At 40.7% G+C, this 18,748-nt stretch overlaps 1 protein-coding gene across 1 annotated transcript in view; it reads right to left on the bottom strand.

Moving 5' to 3' along the window:
• The window catches only part of HDAC2 (histone deacetylase 2), a 31,316-nt gene extending 25,677 nt beyond the window's left edge, over nt 1–5,639 (bottom strand). The window contains exon 1 of the mRNA XM_060030062.1: nt 5,350–5,639. Within this exon, the coding sequence (XP_059886045.1) occupies nt 5,350–5,401 (52 nt within the window). The 5' untranslated portion in view covers nt 5,402–5,639. The remainder of the gene's footprint in view (nt 1–5,349) is intronic.
• Between the last annotated feature and the right edge of the window lie 13,109 nt (nt 5,640–18,748).

Below are 18,748 nucleotides of genomic sequence, written 5' to 3'. Positions count from 1 at the left end.
ACACGGGCTTTCTCTAGTTGCAGTGAGCGGGAGCTACTCTTTGTTGTGGTGCGCGGGCTTCTCAATGAGGTGGCTTCTCTTGTTGCGGAGCATGGACTCTAGGCATGCGGGCTTCAGTAGTTGTGGCGCACAGGCTTAGTTGCTCCGCGGCACGTGGGATCTTTCCAGACCAGAGCTCGAACCTGTGACCCCTGCATTGGCAGGCAGATTCTTAACCACTGTGCCATCAGGGAAGTTCTGGGGTGCATGTATCTTTTTGAATTAGAGTTATCTCCAGATATATGACCAGGAGTGGGATTGCTGGATCATATGGTAGCTCTATTTTCAGTTTTTTAAGGAAACTCCACACTGTTCTCCATAGAGGCTGTACCAATTACACCTCCGCCAACAGCATAGGAGGGTTCCCTTTTTTCCACACCCTTTCCAGCATTTACTTCTAATATGGTCTTATATTTTCTTCTTAGGACTTCAATCTTTTCTCTACCTGGCACAAAGTAGGGACTTTAAGTCCATTTGATATTTCTGAACCCAAAGCTGACTTCACCCTTACACTTGAACTTTTAAATCTTATCTCATCCGTGTTTCAGTGCTGTTATTATTCCCTAAGAGATAACTACACTCCCTCCTCAATTCCAACTGTTTCCTTTAAGGATTTGTCAACACAAGCATTTAAAATTTTTGTTAATGGAAAGACATAATTACTAATACTTTTTTTTTTTTTTTGGTAGCAGAGAAACCTTTTTTTTATCTGTAGCCGTGGCAATAGTTCCACTCTTGGGTCACCAAAGGAAAAAAGAAAAATGTTTTAGGTACCAGATGTTGATCTCGCCTTGGACATTAAAACTAGACAATGTAGAAAAGGATTAAGTGGTGGACTGAGTCAAACGGAGATACGAATCTATTTTCATGGGGAAAATAAATAAAACGCCACTTATCCTACCTGTCTGTAACTAGAGTGGGTGTAAGAATTAGAGAGAATATTATATGAAAGTGCTCCAGCTATAAAAATATAAGGTGTTAATCATTTATTCATCAATAATGTAAAAAATGTTTGTTTGTTTATTTATTTATTTATATTTAGGCTGGTGAAAGTATAGACATCAGCAAAACAGATTCTGTCCTCATGAAGTTTATATTCTAGTGGGAAGAGAGACAAAAATTAGGTGGTATAATTGATAGGGAGAAAAGCAGTAACAGGGATTAAGGTAATAGGGAAAAGCTTCTCTGAAAAGGTGAAATCTGAAGGAAGTAAATGGTAAAAAAATATCTGGGGGAAGAGAACCCAAGTATATGAAAATCTCAGTCTTATGTTCTACTATGTTTAAATTAATGATGTGCAATTAAAACCATTGGTATTTGTGAACTGCTGCTATAATTCATTCAGCACCCTGATTTGCCTCCAAAGAAAAGGTTACCTATTTTATGGATAATAATGATTTATACTATAGCTAAGAACCCATGCAATTACGTTAAGGACTACCTAGCAAAAGGCTTTGGCATCACTGTTATAAGTAAACATCTAAGGAAATCTGTCAAGTTGGCTGCCAAGCAGAATTCTTATAATGTGCTACAGTAAACTAGGAGTATATTGGGAGACATGATCTTGGTAACTCTTTGTACAGTGTTGAGTGCTTTTCTCTGAACCACCTGTCTCCAAATAGTTTGATGTGTCCTATCAGAGAAGGGAAAAATATAACACAGAGCAATGCATGTAATCATATAAATTATGTATATATACAACCCTATCATATTGTATATACAGTAGAAGACACTAAATGTAATTGGCCTCAAGCTTAAAAGAAAGTACACTTAACATTTCTAGATAAAGTATTAATAATGTATTTAATCAGAGCCTAACAAAGCTTGGTTTGCTAATTACATTTAAGTACAGAATCACATCATTTTATTTTTTTCTCTTTCGGCCGCTCTGTGTGGTGTGTGTGATCTCAGTTCCCCGATCAGGGATAGAACCCGTGCCCCCTGCAGTGGAAGCTCAGAGCCCTAACCACCACATTGCCAGGGAATCCCCGGAAGTCGCATTATTTTAAAGCCAGAAGGGATCTAACTATATCGTTTACAGATTATTGACAATCTTGCAGTATATACTAGAAGTTCAAGATTTAGATATATGTTTTCGGAAATGAGTCATGAGTCAATAGCTGCAATAAGAGAAGTAAAAACTTCTCTTACTTGTCCTCAAAGGTTTAAGAATACTTTATCCATCAGTGCCTGAAGGTTCACTTGAAACCATCATTCCATGGGCTTCCCTGGTGGCGCAGTGGTTGAGAGTCCGCCTGCCAATGCAGGGGACGCGGGTTCGTGCCCCGGTCCGGGAGGATCCCACATGCCGCGGAGCGGCTGGGCCCGTGAGCCATAGCCGCTGGGCCTGCGCGTCCAGAGCCTGTGCTCCGCAACGGGAGAGGCCACAACGGTGAGAGGCCCGCGTACCGCAAAAAAAAAAAAAAGAAAAAAAAAAAAGAAGAAGAAACCATCATTCCAGTGATCTAAAGGGTATGATATTGAAGACTGTAATGTGTACGGAGGAAAGAACATATGTCTTTTAGAAGCCCCTTTCATTTGCTAGACATTCTCTCTGTGTCACCAAGAGTAGTCCTAATGGTCCCAGTAAGCCTAAAGGTAGGATTCCTATGGTTACAGAATTTGCTACTTCACTCCTTTCCTCTTTATCTTTCTTCCTTCTACTTCCTTTACTAACAAGTTAATACCAGCTATTCTAGTCTAATAGATTAAGGCCCTATTATTATTGACATCACACACTCCAAATCCAATCCATGTTGTGTATCTTAGAGTTAGTTCCCTGTGCACAAGCTGCTTTACTTGCATCCTCTTTCCTCACAATTAAAAAAAGAAAAAACTACTATCGCTACCTCTATAAGCTGACAAAATAGGGTTTTTCCGGTGATGAAAATGTAAGCTTTGGAATTAACTATGCACAGCTTAAAATACTATCACATACAAAGAATTAGCATAATAATACCCCTTCAATTTAATAACCTCTGCAAAATATTTTATTAGCCCCACGCCCATGAAAAGAACTCAAAGCATATTCCAAATGTAAGCAACTACAAATTCCATTCTAAAAATTAGTCAAGGAAGAGCCACAGACAAAAGACAGATAACCTAACCAGAGATACCCAAACATTCAGTTATACACCTGCTGTTGGCCATCAGATAATGCCTTTGTATGGTCCACTATAAAGTACTTAAGTCACAATCAAAGATTACTCTTCCTATCAAGTCTGCATCCCGCCTTTGGGACCAGTACTTGCTCCCATTTCCTCAACAAAAGCTCATCATAAACGGGCCCAGGAACAAATAGCTGATAAAACTGCAACTTAAGTGTACCTCCTGGTTCTACGGTTCAAGCCTGGTGACAAGAAGTTTCAAGCAGCTTACTTCATCAGAGCCTATCACTGTCAACAGCAACTAACAGCTCCAGGAAGAGCCTTAGCACCAGTTACCCCAAACTTTTAAAACCTTTCTTCTCTACCCAAAGCCCTGACAACAACAATCTCTAAACCTTAGAGAAACAATGTTGTTTTAAAAATTAACTTACATATAGTTATTTACTTTCCAATTTGGTCATGGAATGCAAGACCAGGCCAGTGACCCAAAATATGCGTGAATTCTTAAAGAATTAACTTTAAGAAACGTTAATAATTCACGTTAAAATTAAAATGTACTCCCATCTCCACCCCCCCATGATGGCATAATTTCAAATCAATTTGTATCACACATACATGCAGTTCTCTCAAAAAATATTTTAAAAACATGGCTGTGATTACTTAGCACTAGCTACCAAATATCAAACAATTTAGATTTCTTCTGTAAGATTTTAGATTTTTCCACAAATGACACAAGTGGTTATTTTATATAAAGAGGCATTAAAATGATTCATCCTTGCTAACTGGAGAGATATAATATGGCCATTTTAAAATTAAAGTCAGATTTATTCTGACCTAGTCCTGTAAGATCTTTCCACCGCTCTAAGATTTTACGATTTACAATACATTGAATGTAGTAAACAGCTTCCAAAATTTGTATCGCTTCTCACAAATCAGATGGACTTTCAGGTCTCTGAACCTAGCTTCTTTGTTAAATTTTAGAATTTCTTCTCTGGAGAGTAACCTACTAGGCACTATCTACCAAGTTAACGTCTTTGTGCAATCTGTAAAACAGTAACGGCTCCTTTCATTGTATTTTGACTGGCCCAAGAAACAGGATTCAAGAAGACTTACTGCTCAAATTGCAAATGAGAAGAACCCCTAAAATGAAATTATCTTACTTTTATAATTTACTGTTCCACGAGTTCAAGCTTTTCTGATTATTTAGCACTTTCTGCACTGCTCCTCAAAGTTTTCCTGCACCAGGACTCCCATCGCCTAGAAACAGCCTTCGCAAGCCAAATGCCAATGCTATCTGTCCCACACCTCCAAAGCACGGTATTTCCTGATCGAACAAAGCAACAAAGAAGTGGGTGGTAACCACCTCTCAGAGAGGCAAGCCAGGACCTATCGAGCCTGATCGACAACACAAGCAGCAACAGCTCTACGATGCCCTCCCACCGTCTTATTTCCCGTGAAGCCTGACTACCTCAAACTCGAAAACCCTCATTTTTATTGAGGAAGTGAAGCCTTTTCATTTGAATGCTGAGAAAGTGGCGCTCAAAGCACCCGGCAAACAAAGGAGAGGGATGGAGCCCACGCAAAACAGGGGTGTGAGCGCGCCTCAAGGCGCACGTGAGCCCCCACCCTCAAGGGGTACTCTCCAGCACCCACCCGGGTCGAGGGGTCCGGGGAGAGGCCGGCAGCAGAGAAAGGAGAAGACGCTCGGGCCAGCCGGGGACAGAGGGGAGCGGAGGAGGGGAGAGGAGGAATGGGGGCTCGAGGGGCGGAGCTCTCGAGGCCGTGGGGCTTTGTGTGGAGTCTGGGCCGGCGTAGCTGTTTTGACCCGGGGGGAGAAATCGGGTGCAGGCGGCCGGAGCAGGGGACCCCAAACCTCCCTCCCACGGAGAGGCGGAGGGGAGAGACGCGAGGGAGAGCCGTCTGCTTCGCACCAGTACGAAGCCAGGGTAGGCCGGCGGCGGACGACACTGCGGGAAGGAGAGGGGCCGGACGGAAAAGTGGGGCGTCCACTTAGCTCCCCGCGGAGGCTGCCAGACAGTGTCGGGTCGCGAATGGGTTAAGATGCGGCCAAACGTCGGTCCCTCCTCCTGACCCCTCAGCACCATCGACCACTCGCGACGGCTGCCGCAGAGCCAGGTGCGGCTCCGGGCCCGGCGCCGCAGCCCTGCCCGCCCACCCACCCGCCGGCCGGCCTGCCTCTCACCATCGTAGTAGTAGCAGACTTTCTTCTTGCCGCCTCCCTGACTGTACGCCATGGGCTCCCCGGCCACCGCCGCCTCCGGCTCCTCCTCTGGCTGCTTCTGCTGCTGCTGCCGCCGCGGCTCGGCGGGGAGAGAAGAGGGCTGGGGCGAAGGTGGGGGGGGGGTGGCAGTGCCGCGGGGAAAGGCAGGCCGGAGGGCCGGAGGGAAGAGAGGAGGGGAGTGCCGGGAGGACTCGGTACCGCCCGGCCGAGTGGCCGAGAGCGCGGACCGGGGGGTGGCAGCGGCGCCAACTCGCGACACTGGGGAGGGGGAGGAGGCAGCCAAACCACCTCCGGAGGCCGAGGGGAGGTGGGGCGCGTCCACTGTGACTCCACGGGGGAGGAGGGGGCACGACTAGAGAAAGAGGCTTCTTCATTTTTGGGGAAGGAGGGCTTCCAATGATGAACAACTTGCGCAGGGCGGGTACAAATACAGTCGGAAAACTATTTTTAAAAAGAGTCAGGCTTTCGCTCCGTAAGTAAAGAGAGCATGGAGCCAGGTGAACGCTCCACCCCTTCGGATCTTCGCACAGTGGTTGCGCCTATCTTGAGCCTGCGCAGTCGGCGCCTCCCCAACCGTAGCCGGGGCCGCCTAGACCCCCTCCGCGAAGTCCCACGCCGCTCCCCTCCCCCACTGTGGCTAAGCTCCCGCCCGGGCGGACCACGTGCTCCGAGCCGGGCGGGGAGAGACCACTCTCCCACCCATTCGACCGCATGGAACCCGTTGAGCTGCAGCCCACGACCCCTATACTGGGTCGTCGTGGATTTCATTTATTTTTTCATTTTCTGCTGATAATTGCTCGGAGGTTCTGACCTGTTAAGGGGACCTACTGCAGACATTAAGGAATACCTGGGTTCGAATGGGCATTTATGGAATGCATTTATGTGTTGGATAGGGTTCTGAGTGTTTGCATTAATGATGTATTTCATTGATACCTATTTGTAATAGATAACCTGTTAACTCAGTTAAGACTCCCAACAACGCTGGGATGTAAGTATTACTTCTAGTTCTTCTTTATAAATGGGGAGATTAAGGAACTTGATCCTCTCAAATGTTGATGGTCTGGAGTTTGATTTCAGTCTTTCTCCAAAATCCACACACCCTAGCTACTCCATTATGACTGCTTCTGATAGCTGGGCACTGAAAGATTGGTGCAGAAGTTCAGAGAAAGGACTTTCAAAACTCTTGGAAGTTATAAATACCTTTGTCCCTGTGTTCAACAAGTCAACAAACATTGAGCACCTACCTACTCTAAGCCAGCCACCTTGCAGGTGACTGGGGGGAGGCAGAGGCTGACAGTCCGCTACATAGAACTCTTATTCCCCTATACCATTTGCCACTTACAGTTTTCCCAAAATACACACTCTCCCTCACCCCCATTAAAAAAAAAAAGGCCTTATTGAAGCAGGAATTATTCAGAGCCACTACCAAAAATATCCTCTTTATTTTGCTATTTGACTTCAGAATCCCCAAGTAGTTCATACTTAAAGCAGCAATTTTCCTGGACCTCATCCCCAAGAAATTTAGAAAAAGTCCAGGGTAGCCTCCATCGCCCTCTACCCAAGTCTGTATTTTTAGCAAGCACCCCAGGTAACTGATGCAGTTGGTACAGGAACCAGAGTGAGAAACTTTGACTCAGAGGTAAAAATTGCATGGTATTGACCTTAAAAGTTTTACTCTATTAAGTCCAAAATCAACTTGCTGCATTCTGAGAACAGAATAAGTTAATTTAGTAGAAACTAATGTTCTTCTCAGAGCCAGCATAGTGGAATCTGAAGTGAGACTTTGTTTTCTTCTGTAACACTTCCCTGACTACTTCTTCCCCACCCCGGAGTCTGTTTTTTCAGCCCCTCACTGCCTGGATGTGACTTGTACCCCTCTAGCTCCACAGTCACCATGTTGCAGTTGCCTGTAACTTCTCTGAACTTCTCATTAGAACAGAGCGTTATGAGAGGAGCGACTGTGTCTGTCTTCCATATAAGTATATGTGTATGCCTATGACTTGGGGCAAGTCACTCGATTGTCTGAATTGCCTTATCTGTAAAATGGGGCAGTATTACTTGGAGAGTAATTCCTCATGTGAATATAGAGTACCTCAAATAAGAAAATTAATACAGAATAGTTTTTAAACAATAAAGAACTATGTGAATATAAGGGATTGTTAGGATTATTGTTATAGTACTAGTAATAATTATTATTGTTGGCAACCACAGCACCTAGCCTTGAACATGTGAAAAGAGTCCGGACATATATTTATATATTTTGACTGGTTGAGGAACTTGTTATATTAATTATCATTTAATAATTTTATTTATTTATTTTTAGTTTTTTAATTGAAATATAGTTGATTTACAATGTTATGTTAGCTTCTGGTGTACAGCAAAGTGATTCAGTTTTATATATATATGTATACTTTTTAAAGTATAAATGTGTACCTTTTTATATTCTTTTCCATTACGGCTATTACAGGATATTGAATATAGTTCCCTGTGCTATACAGTAGGACCTTGTTGTTTATTTTATATAAAGTAGCTTGTATCTGCTAATTCCAAACTCCTAAATTATCCTTCCCCCATCCCCTTTCCCCTTTAGTAACCATAACTTTGTTTGTTATGTCTGTGAATCTGTTTCTGTTCTGTAAATAAGTCATTTGTATCATATTTTAGATTCCACATATAAGTGATATCATATGGTACTTGTCCTTCTCTTTTGATTTACTTCACTTGGTACGATAATCTCTAGGTCCATCCATGTTGCTGCAAATAGCATTATTTCACTCTTTCTTATGGCTGAGTAATATTCCGTTGTGTAATAAAAACAAAAAACTTAAAAAACTTTTTAAAGATGGCCATTCTGACCAGTGCGAGGTGATGCCTCATTGTAGTTTTGATTTGCATTTCTCTGATAGTTAACGATGTTGAGCATCTTTTCATGTGCCTATTGCCCATCTGTATGTCTTTAGAGAAATGTTTATTTAGGTCTTCTGCCCATTTTCTGACTGGGTTGTTTAGTTTTTTGTTCCATTTTTGGTTAGTTTTTAGTTTTTTGTTATTGAGTTGTATGAGCTGTTTGTATATTTTGGAAATTAAGCCCTTGTTGGTTGCATCGTTTGCAAATATTTTCTCCCAGTCCGTATGTCGTCTTTTCGTTTGGTTTGTTTCCTTTGCTCTGCAAAAGCATATAAGTTTAATTAGATCCCATTGTTTATTTTTGCTTTTATTTCTGTTGCCTTGGGAGACTAACCTAAGAAAACACTGCTACAATTTATGTCACAGAATGTTTTGCCTGTGTTCTCTTCTAGGAGTTTTATAGTATCATATCTTATATTTAAGGCTTTAAGCCATTTGAGTTTATTTTTGTGTATGGTGTGAGGGAGTGTTCTAACTTCCTTGATTTATATGTGGCTGTCGAGCTTTCCCAACACCACTTGCTGAAGAGACTGTCTTTTCTCCATTTTATATTCTTGCCTCCTTTGTCAAAGATTACTCAACTGTAGGTGTGTGAGTTTATTTCTGGGATCTCTGTTCTGTTCCATGGATGCATATGTCTGTTTTAGTGCCAATACCATGCTGTTTTGATTACTGTAGATTTGTAGTATTGTCTGAAGTCTGGGATGGTTATGCCTCCAGCTTTATATTCTTTTTCCTCAGGATTACTTTGGCAATTCTAGGGGTTTTTTTGGTTTTTTGATTCTATATAAATTTTAGTATTATTTGTTCTAGTTCTGTGAAAAATGTCATGGGTAATTTGATAGAGATTGCATTAAATCTGTAGATTGCTTTGCATAGTATGGCCATTTTAACAATATAAATTCTTCCAATTAATGGCGCTCCTATGGAAGACCTGGGCTAGGTCCTGTGTAACCCCCCACACCCTGATTGCAGCTCAGACCACACTCCACCCCTGCAGGCTGTCTCCACAAGGCCAACCCCAGTCCTCTCCCCGGCCTGTCTGCTGAAGCCCGAGTTTCAGCACCCAGTCCCCACACACACCAGCAGAGGTGTTCTTGGGCTAGGGAGTGCACGGAGATGGCCAGGACCCTCTGTGCTGGTCTCTCTCTGTTCTGCCCGCTACAGTCCAGCTGCTGTGCTCTCCTCTGAGCCTCTGACGCTCCTTTTCAGTTCAGCTGATCTCCCAGCTGGTGAAGGGGGTTCCCAGGGTGAGGGAACCTTTCGTCTTTCACAGCTCCCTTCCAGGGGCGCAGGTCCACCCCAATTCCTTTCTTTTCTTTCATCCTACCTAGTTACATAAAGATCTTTCTTGCAATTTGGATTGTATGAGATCTGCCAGCATTCGGTAGGTATTCTGTGAGAATTATTCCACAGAATTTTGGTGTATTTGTGGGAGGAGGTGAGCTCCATGTCCTTCTGTTCTGCCATCTTGATCTCCACCCGATTATTTGATGATTTTAAATCAACCGAGCAAATTATTTTAGCCCTAGAAACTGGTATTGGAGAAGAAGTCTTGTCCAATGATAATTATGGTCATGAGAATTATGTGCCTAAACATCTGTAGTGAACTTTAGATCATTAGAGCTAAACCTGGAATCAGTTATTGAAACCTGTTGACAAGTTCATTTCCATATTCAAACTCATCTCTATCAAACCTTTTTACCATTAGAAAAAGGGGAGTTTTAGACAATAATCAGAAGGAAACAAATTGAATGCATGGATAATTCATAGAATGCATAATTGAGGATAGTCTTTATTCTTAAACTATTTTTCTTTAGTTTCTGCTCTGTCTACATGGACTTATTTTTTTCAGTCTTGAAGATGTTTAGTGCTTTGAGATTATTCAATTAAATGATCTGTTAAACATAAATGGATTATTTAGAAACATGACTATTTAAAAACTGATTGCTTCAGCGTATGCTGAAAATTAAACCTTGCTATCAACCGCAGCAGATAGTTTAATTTTGGTTGCTATAAAATTATTCATATAAGCTTGTTTCTACTCTAAGAAAATTTAGATTTCTTGGCATTAAATTCTATGTAGCAATTCCATAAGGTAATACAGAAGGTAAAGTATAGTGACTAACACTAGGGTGTTATCGCAAACTAAAACAGCCTCAAGCTGAATTCTGATCTCCTTGGAAGCATGGTGCCTATTTTTACACAGTACTGTAAACTGTAGCTCATAATCTAAACAGTAGTACCAAAACAATGAAATATTATAATGCTATTTGAACTGTGTATTTGCATAACAAAATTTAAAATCGCCCATTTTCATTAAAAATATTTTTGAGTTATAGCTTATCTACTAAATTATTCAGTTACATTAAACCTTCCAAGTCACCTCTGTTAACTTGTTAATTATTACTTTGCCCGTGAACCTCAAAACATAGTATTACTTTGATCCAATCCATCTACTTGCACAAATTTTCTAGTAAAATTCTACACCCACACTGTTTCTATGGAAATCTACTTGCTAGTATCTCCTAATCACTCTACATTTGTATCTTAATTCTTCCTCTTTCATATCTCAGTTTTTTAAGCTTTCCTTCAAATCTGATAATCGGAGCACTAGAACTATACAAATGGGGGCGGAGTATGTTGTTACTCCACCCATCAAGTGGAAAGCCAAATGGTGAGGATGGTAGAGCAGGAGGATAGGGACCTGGTCCTTGAAGAACTCATTTAGTTTTGTACCAAGCCTGGACTGGCCACCTCTGGACTGCTGGTTACATGCAGGGAAAAAGCCAAACAAAACAAACAATATTTGGTTAAACCACTGTACTCAGGATTTTGTTATACACAGCTGAATACAATAGCTCATGTAAAATATGAATTAGAAGTTAGTGGCTTCTGGTAATTTCTACTAAGAAACTATGGATTTCTGTTAGGAAACAGCTCTCCATGGGTTTCTGAATATCTTGAGAGCAGAGGTACTGAATGCCTTTTGTTCTGAACAGTCCATTCAAGGATGTTTGTATAGTGAACAGCTCTGGAAGGTAGAGACGATGACTCCCCCTGGAGCAAAGGATGGGCATGCTTACTACCCATTATAAAAGATTCAGGTTCCCTAAATTCAGGGTTCCTCTCCTTAATGCAATCCACTGCAAGTGTAGGTATCATCTGGGCCTCTTCCTCATGGCCTGTAGGAACTGGGGCCTCAGGGCAGCATCACGAAAAAATAATATCGATGCACTGGTCACTGCTATGGTCATGAATAATAACTTATCCTTTGTCTTTAACGCAGGTTTTTGTGTCTTATACTAGCATCTGTGAAACTGTGTTGGCTAGGTTGTTAGCTTGCAAATAGGGTAAAATCTCAGATCCGTCCCATTTCTTAACAGTTTTTGGTGATGAGGCTTGGATGCTGAGAGAGACATAGCTTTCTGAAAAAGGAAAGATGAAGGCCTTATCAACCAACAGAATTTGAGGAAAGTCCATGGGAATTGGTAGCAAACATATCAGCCAGATTGTATGGTCACCTGGGAATTAAATGGCCCTCCACTGTATTGGCTGTTAATGAGGAGCAAGTGAGGAGGGGGTTTCAGGATGAATACCAGAAAGTAGCTTTACAGACAGATGCCTGAACAGTGTCCTGGTTGTTATAACTTTCCCCCAGGTGTTGGAACTTCTTCACCATGTTGGAGGCACTGTCCATCTGGGATCTCAGACTTACATTGGTTCCACTGGGGAGCCCCAATAATTATAATCAACACTTTCTTTCAAGGGACACCCTGTTCACCCCCAGGACTGTACTTCTTGTGTGGAAGCCACACATTAATTTTTCTACTTCCAAGATCACAATAATTTGTACCCCAGGCGTGGTCATAAGAGACTCAGATAATTATGGAGATCTCTCTGAAACAGGACCATCCTTAGTTACTTGGAAGGACTTCCCAGAGGGATAACTGACTCATTTATGCGCACTCTGTGATTGGTAATCCCCATGATGTGAGTCAGTTAATCAGAAAAAGTGGTAAGATATGTATCCCTGAGTTTAGCTAAAGTGATCAGTGATGCCACCCGAGCCTTAGAAGGCAGTCAGGTCTGCCTCAACTCACTGGCCAGAGTTGTTATAGATGATAGAATTGCCCTAGATGGCAGATTCTGAACTATCCCTAATACATCCAGATGTACCTGGATTAATGCCTCAGACTGAGTAGAAAGGTCAAATCAGAGCCTTAAGGAGAAAGCTGCTGGCTTTCTAAGGTACACCCTGATGGGGACTTCCCTGACGGTCCAGTGGTTAAGACTCCGCGCTTCCAATGCAGGGGGCACAGGTTCGATCCCTGGTAGGGGAACTAAGATCCCACATGCCACGCATGGCATGACCAAAAAACGCAAAATCAAGACAAAAAAACAAAACAAAAAAGATTACAAGAGACAAAGAAGGACATTATATATTAATAAAAGATTCAAAACAACAGGAAGATATAACAGTTATAAGGTAGACCCTGATGGTTTATGGGATTTCAGGAACCTGGGGGCCACGATTGAAGTCACTACTGCAGATTGGCCTCACCCTGCCGTTTGGCTATTGGTGACAGTGCCTTAATTAAATGCTGTATGAGACAAATTGAATGACACCTTTGTCAGATTAATCATAGTGGTCAACAGAATCACATATCCATGTAAACCTTTCAGTTCTGCCAAGAACGTGGGGAGTGGATTGTTAGAAGGGGCAGGTCTGCCGTAGCTCTGAGTGTCCTTGCACATCCTTGCTGAGTACGCCAGATTGTGAGGCTTCTCCTGCGACTGAGCAGTTTCTGTGGCTGGTCACACAGACAACTAAGTAGGTCAAGGTGACCATATCATGGCTATCGTGTAACTGCCTGCTCTCAGGGGAAGGGAGACTGGCTTGCTGCTGCTTGCTCAAGAAGCCTGGATTCTTGGTCTTCAGTTCCTCTTTTGCAGTGCAACCCACTCGGTGTACGGATGTCATCCGGGTCCATCACATATTCCCCCTGTGGGGCTTGGGGGAGAGAGCAACTGACACAAATATGTTGATGCTCATGCCACTCGCTGTGCTGTGAACAGTAAAGTACTTTGTTTCTGATCCAGGAGTCTCTTGACTTGAGCCAGAGTCCATGAAACTAACAGGTTAATTTGTTACATTGCAAGAAGGAGTAAAATCCCAAATGCTTCACAGTTCATAACCATATAACGCCAAAACATTGTTAACAATGAGAAATGTTTCCTTATACTGTGAGCCTATAGATATTTTACATCCAACTCGAGATGAATCCTAGATTCTTCTTTCTGATCACAGGGGAAAAACTGTGAAAATTCCCAGGAAACTGCACATTAGCTTTGGATGGGTTTAATTGGAAAACCCCATCAGATTGGTAGTTAGCAAAGAAAACTGGATATGCTCTTGTATCATATCCCATTTGTGCTAATGTTAGTACAAAAAAGGTTGAGGTGTTAATCAAAAGCACTTGAATAGAATCACAAATTATCCAAGATTCAATATCTTCATGAGCTTGTATAGAGAATGCTGATAATCCGGGCTAGATATTACTCAGCAGCAGGGGAGGTTAGATTATGCCAACTGACGTTTTCTTCACCTTCTCTTTTTCTCTTCTAACTGACCTTGTTTTCTTTTTTTCCAGTTTTATTGATATACAATTGACATATGACCTTGTTTTCTTTCTCATCCAAACTTTCCATTGTGGTGCCTGGAGAAATTACCACACCTTCCTTAATATAACGACTTCCACCTGGGTGCACACAGTCATAGGGGCTGCGCTCTCTCCTGCTGCTAACTCTTTTTTTCTATAACAAGGTTTCATCATTTTCTAAAGCATTACACTTTTCACTGTGGACCCTGGCTTAGTTGTGCTAGTAGCAGTCTTTCTTCACAGGATGGTCAGTTGCTGTCCTGGTATAATTTAGTCACCTTGCTTTGTGGGAATAGTCTGATATTAGTTATATATTCTATCTGTTCACACAATAAATGTGTACAGTGGTTAATATATTAGTATGTTCGAAAGCATCTTTCAGGAAAAACTTTAAAAATACGATGTTAAGGCTTGAATTTTTTTTTGTCCATCAGTTGCTTTATAGTTTGCCTTTACTGCATTTCTTTTGTGATTGTAGGTTAATTAGCCAAACATTTTCATTTTCTTCCTAAGCTTAAACAACTAGTACTTGAACTAATGAGGTTCAAGAAAAGATCATGTTTAAAAATAAGACAAATAATATCTAAAGCCATTATAGCATTTTCCTAACCCTCTTCCCTAACTCTTCATGCTTATCCTCCACCATCCTCTATTTAATTTATATCTTAGCATCTATATTTTTTTCTTATGCTTATTCATATTTATCACCCTTTACAAAGTTTTAAAATCCTTGCAAACATGTGTGTTATTTCACTAGGGCTGCCATAACAAAATACCGTAGACTAGGTGGCTTAAATCATAAAAACATATTTTCTCACAATTCTGGAGGCTAGAAGTTCAAAATTAAGGTGTTGGCAGGTTTGGTTTCTTCTGAGGCCTTTCTCTTTGGCTTGCAGATGACTCCCTCTTACTGTGTCCTCACAAGGTCATCCCTTTGTGTTGTCTGTGTCCTAATCTCCTGTTCTTATAAGGACACAAGTCATATTGGATTAAGACCACTCTAAGAACCCCATTTAAACTTAATCACCTCTTTACAGGCCCTGTCTCCAAGTACAATCACACTCAGAGGTCCTGGGGGTTAGGGCTTCAACATATGACTTTTGGAGGGACACAATTCAACCCATAGTAAGAGGGAAACTTGTCTTATTTCTCTTTGGATTTTGGATGACTAATATAAATGTACACAAGTTATGTCGTAAAATTAATCCAGGCTTTGTAACATATCAAAATAGCCCCACTTATGCTATAACTACTTTATAAACTATATCAAAAGAACTTCCCTTGAAACTTCCTAGACAAGAGTGCTACATTAGTCAGGGTTCTTGGTTGCCAATTCTGGTTACCATAAGCATACAAGGAATGTATTAGAAGGGTACAAGTTGCTCACAAAGCTGATGGGAAAGCCAGAGGTACGGGCTTGGAAAATTGACAGGAATCAACCAACGTAAGACAGAACACAGCTAAATATTTCACTTGATGGGTCTGGTTATGATGTTACTTCCTCATTGGCACTGAAAACTGTCATTGATAGCACCACCATCCCCACCCCCAGCTCCAGACCCTGGAATCAGCTACCACTGGTCACACCAGAGTCACAAATTGTCTCTCCCTTCTCTGTGTGTTCACTTCAGGTTAAAAGTACTGGGCATTTCCAGTCATCAGGAATTCATGGGAGCACGTGTCTGGTGTTTTTGGTGGGAGATGGGAGCTTGGCTGCTATCAAAATAAACCAGTGGAAGACTGCCCAAATGTAAGAAGAGAGTCAAAATGCTGGTCAGCCAAGAAATGTCCACCTCAGATCTTAGCCTCTTGATACAAATGACATATAATTAACTTTGATGGTTCTTCTATGTTATTATACTGATACACAGACTCATCTTTCTTTTCATAAAGTAACTTGAAAACCTTAATTTTTATTATAAAATATTCAACTGGAAAATGAACCATTTCTGTAAAAAGTAAAGAAAAATTACTGTTAATCTCATAGACATCAGATCCAACTTAGGTCACTGTGATGGTTAATTTTATGTGTCAAGTTGGCTGGGCCACATGGTGCCCAGATATTGGGTTAAACATTATTCTGGGTGTTTCTGTGTGATGGTTAATTTAATGTGTCAACTTAATTGGGCCACAGGGTGCCTAGATATTGGGTTAAATATCATTCTGAATGTTTCTGTGAGGGCGTTTCTAGGTGGGGTTAACATTTGAATCTGTAGGTTGACTAAGGCAGGTTGACTATTCAGTTGAAGGCCTGAATAGAACATAAGACTGACCTCCTCCTGAGCAAGAAGGAATTCTGCCAGTGGATGGCCTTCAGACTTGAACTACAATATTGAACCTTCCTGGGTCTCCAGCCTGCTGAGCCACCCTGCAGATTTTGGATGTACTAGCCTCCATATTTACAGGAGCTAATTCCTTAAAATAAATCCCTTTCTATAGCTACACACACCTTATTGGTTCTGTTTCTCTGTAGAACTCTGACTAATACAATCATATTAGAATACAATAGAATGAGTACTATGTCCCTAAGAATAAGCTGTGTGCTGCATAACTGAAATCCGGTGCACAACAGCTCTTCTGTAGTAAAGCTTTCTTTAAGCTATTAGGAAACTGTAGAATTATAGAAAAAAATAACTGAATGGGTAATTTAACTTATATATTTTGCTGAGTTTCCCTCTACACTGTATTTCCAGATACAGACATTTTATTGTGCTTTGCTTTATTGTGCTTTGCAGATACTGCATTATTTACGAATAGAAAGTTTGTGGCAACCCTGCATGGAGCAAGTCTATTGGCATGATTTTTCCCAAACAGCATTTGCTCACTTCATGTCTCTTTGTTACATTTTGTTACTTCTTGCAATATTTCAAACTTGTTCATTATTATAATGTTTATTATTATGGTCTGTGATTGGTGATCTTTGATATTACTACTGTGACTTGCAGAAGGCTCAGATGATGGTTAACATTTTTTAGCAATAAAGTATTTTTAAATTAAGGTATTTACATTGTTTCTTTAGACATAATCCTATTGCACATTTAATAGACTACAGTATAGCATAAACATAACTTTTGTACCTACTGGGAAACCAAAAAAATTTGTGTGACTCGCTTTAGCATGGTGGTCTGGAACCAAACCCGCAATGTCTCCATGGTATCCCTGTACTTTAAAACTACTCATAGCAGCCAATAAAGATTTTTTTCTACTCCCAATGGAAAATTATTCAGTATATTCATAATAAAGATTTACCAGAATTTAGCTTAACTCATTTTATTCTATTAAACAAAACTTTTCCATTAAATTACTTCCCTTATTACTGACTGCTTTCCATTATATTACTTATGTATACTCATTTACTAGGTAGAGTTGAAGCAGTCTTAATTATTCAACTTACTTTTATTTCTTCATTTAATTATCATTCTACTAAAGTTTTAGGATAATAAGAAACACCTAAAATTGTAGACTCCCTAAAAGTTAATCTGCAAACTCAAACTTGGTGTAATAAAATTATATTTTAAATCATTTAGAAAGTAACCTCGATGGAGTTTTCTGATTATAAAAGTGCTTGTCCTAAGTATAATACTTAATTGGTGCCTAGCAAAAATGCTAATGAATTTTTCTTTCCTTCCTTCTCCCATCCTCCTCCCTCCTTCCTTTCCTTTTCTGTTTCTTTCAGGACTATCTATACTTTCAATACTACTTTGCTAACAACATAGATATGATCCTAGAATCGTTTCTATAATGTGAATTTTTGAAGATTTTATGAATTTTGATCCCTAAAATTTTGGAATGTATTCTACTGGGAAAAAATGTAGTAAAATGATTCTACTTTTCAAATCAAAGAATGTTTGATGACAACTGTATAATTTTATGATTAATGTTCATAGGTGAAATGTTAGACAAAAGAACTGTGCAGTTGATGATAGTGGGAATATAAAGGCACTAGGGTGTACAGTGGTCCCTTCTTGGCAGTGCAGACACTTTCTTCTCACACTGTTCCTTATGATCTCTGAAACAGGTGTTCTCATGCTTCAGTGTGCATAAAAATCCCCTGGGGGACTTACTGAAAATGCCAGTTCTTTGGCCCACTGCCTAAATTTCTGAATCAGAAATAAGACAGGAATAAGACAGGGAATCTGCATTTTAGCAAACTCCTCAGAAATGATTCTGATATAGGTGACCCAAGACCCACACATTGGGAAACATTACCCATACTTGGTATCTAAATGTTTTCCTGCAGGCCATTGCAATCCACTGAGACTTTTGGCCCAATTTTTCTCATTGACCAAATCATTTAGTTAACTAGGTAAGTTAGTGGGGCCGACACCTGCCTGTTGCCACCACTGTGAAACTGACTAGGTTACTTGCAAGTAACATTTAATGCATAAAATTTTATATAGAATTTGAGTTTTATTTTATAGGAAAATAAAAAGTATAAATAGGCCAAAAATTTTAAAAACCATCTATCATCCATTTCTTTCCAGCTTGAAATATCCCTTGGTAACATTCTATTGTATATACTTCCCTACTTGTTATTTATTTTATTTATGTATTTGGTTGTGCTGGGTCTTAGTTGTGGCAGGCAGGCTCCTTAGTTGTGGCATGCATGTTGGATCTAGTTTCCTGGTCAGGGATCGAACCCAGGCCCCCTGTGTGAGCTCAGAGTCTTAACCAGTGTGCCACCAGGGAAGCCCCATTCCCTATTTTTTAAATGCATATGTATCTATGTAAGCAGGTAAGAAAATACATTATAAGATGAAAAGAGAGACTTAGTGTTTATATACTGCTTT

This window comes from Delphinus delphis, chromosome 14 (genome assembly GCF_949987515.2).
Source record: "Delphinus delphis chromosome 14, mDelDel1.2, whole genome shotgun sequence".
NCBI classification, from domain to species: Eukaryota; Metazoa; Chordata; class Mammalia; order Artiodactyla; family Delphinidae; genus Delphinus; species Delphinus delphis.
The sequence above is the reverse complement of the archived record's forward strand: the minus strand, read 5'-3'. Positions and strand labels throughout refer to the sequence as shown.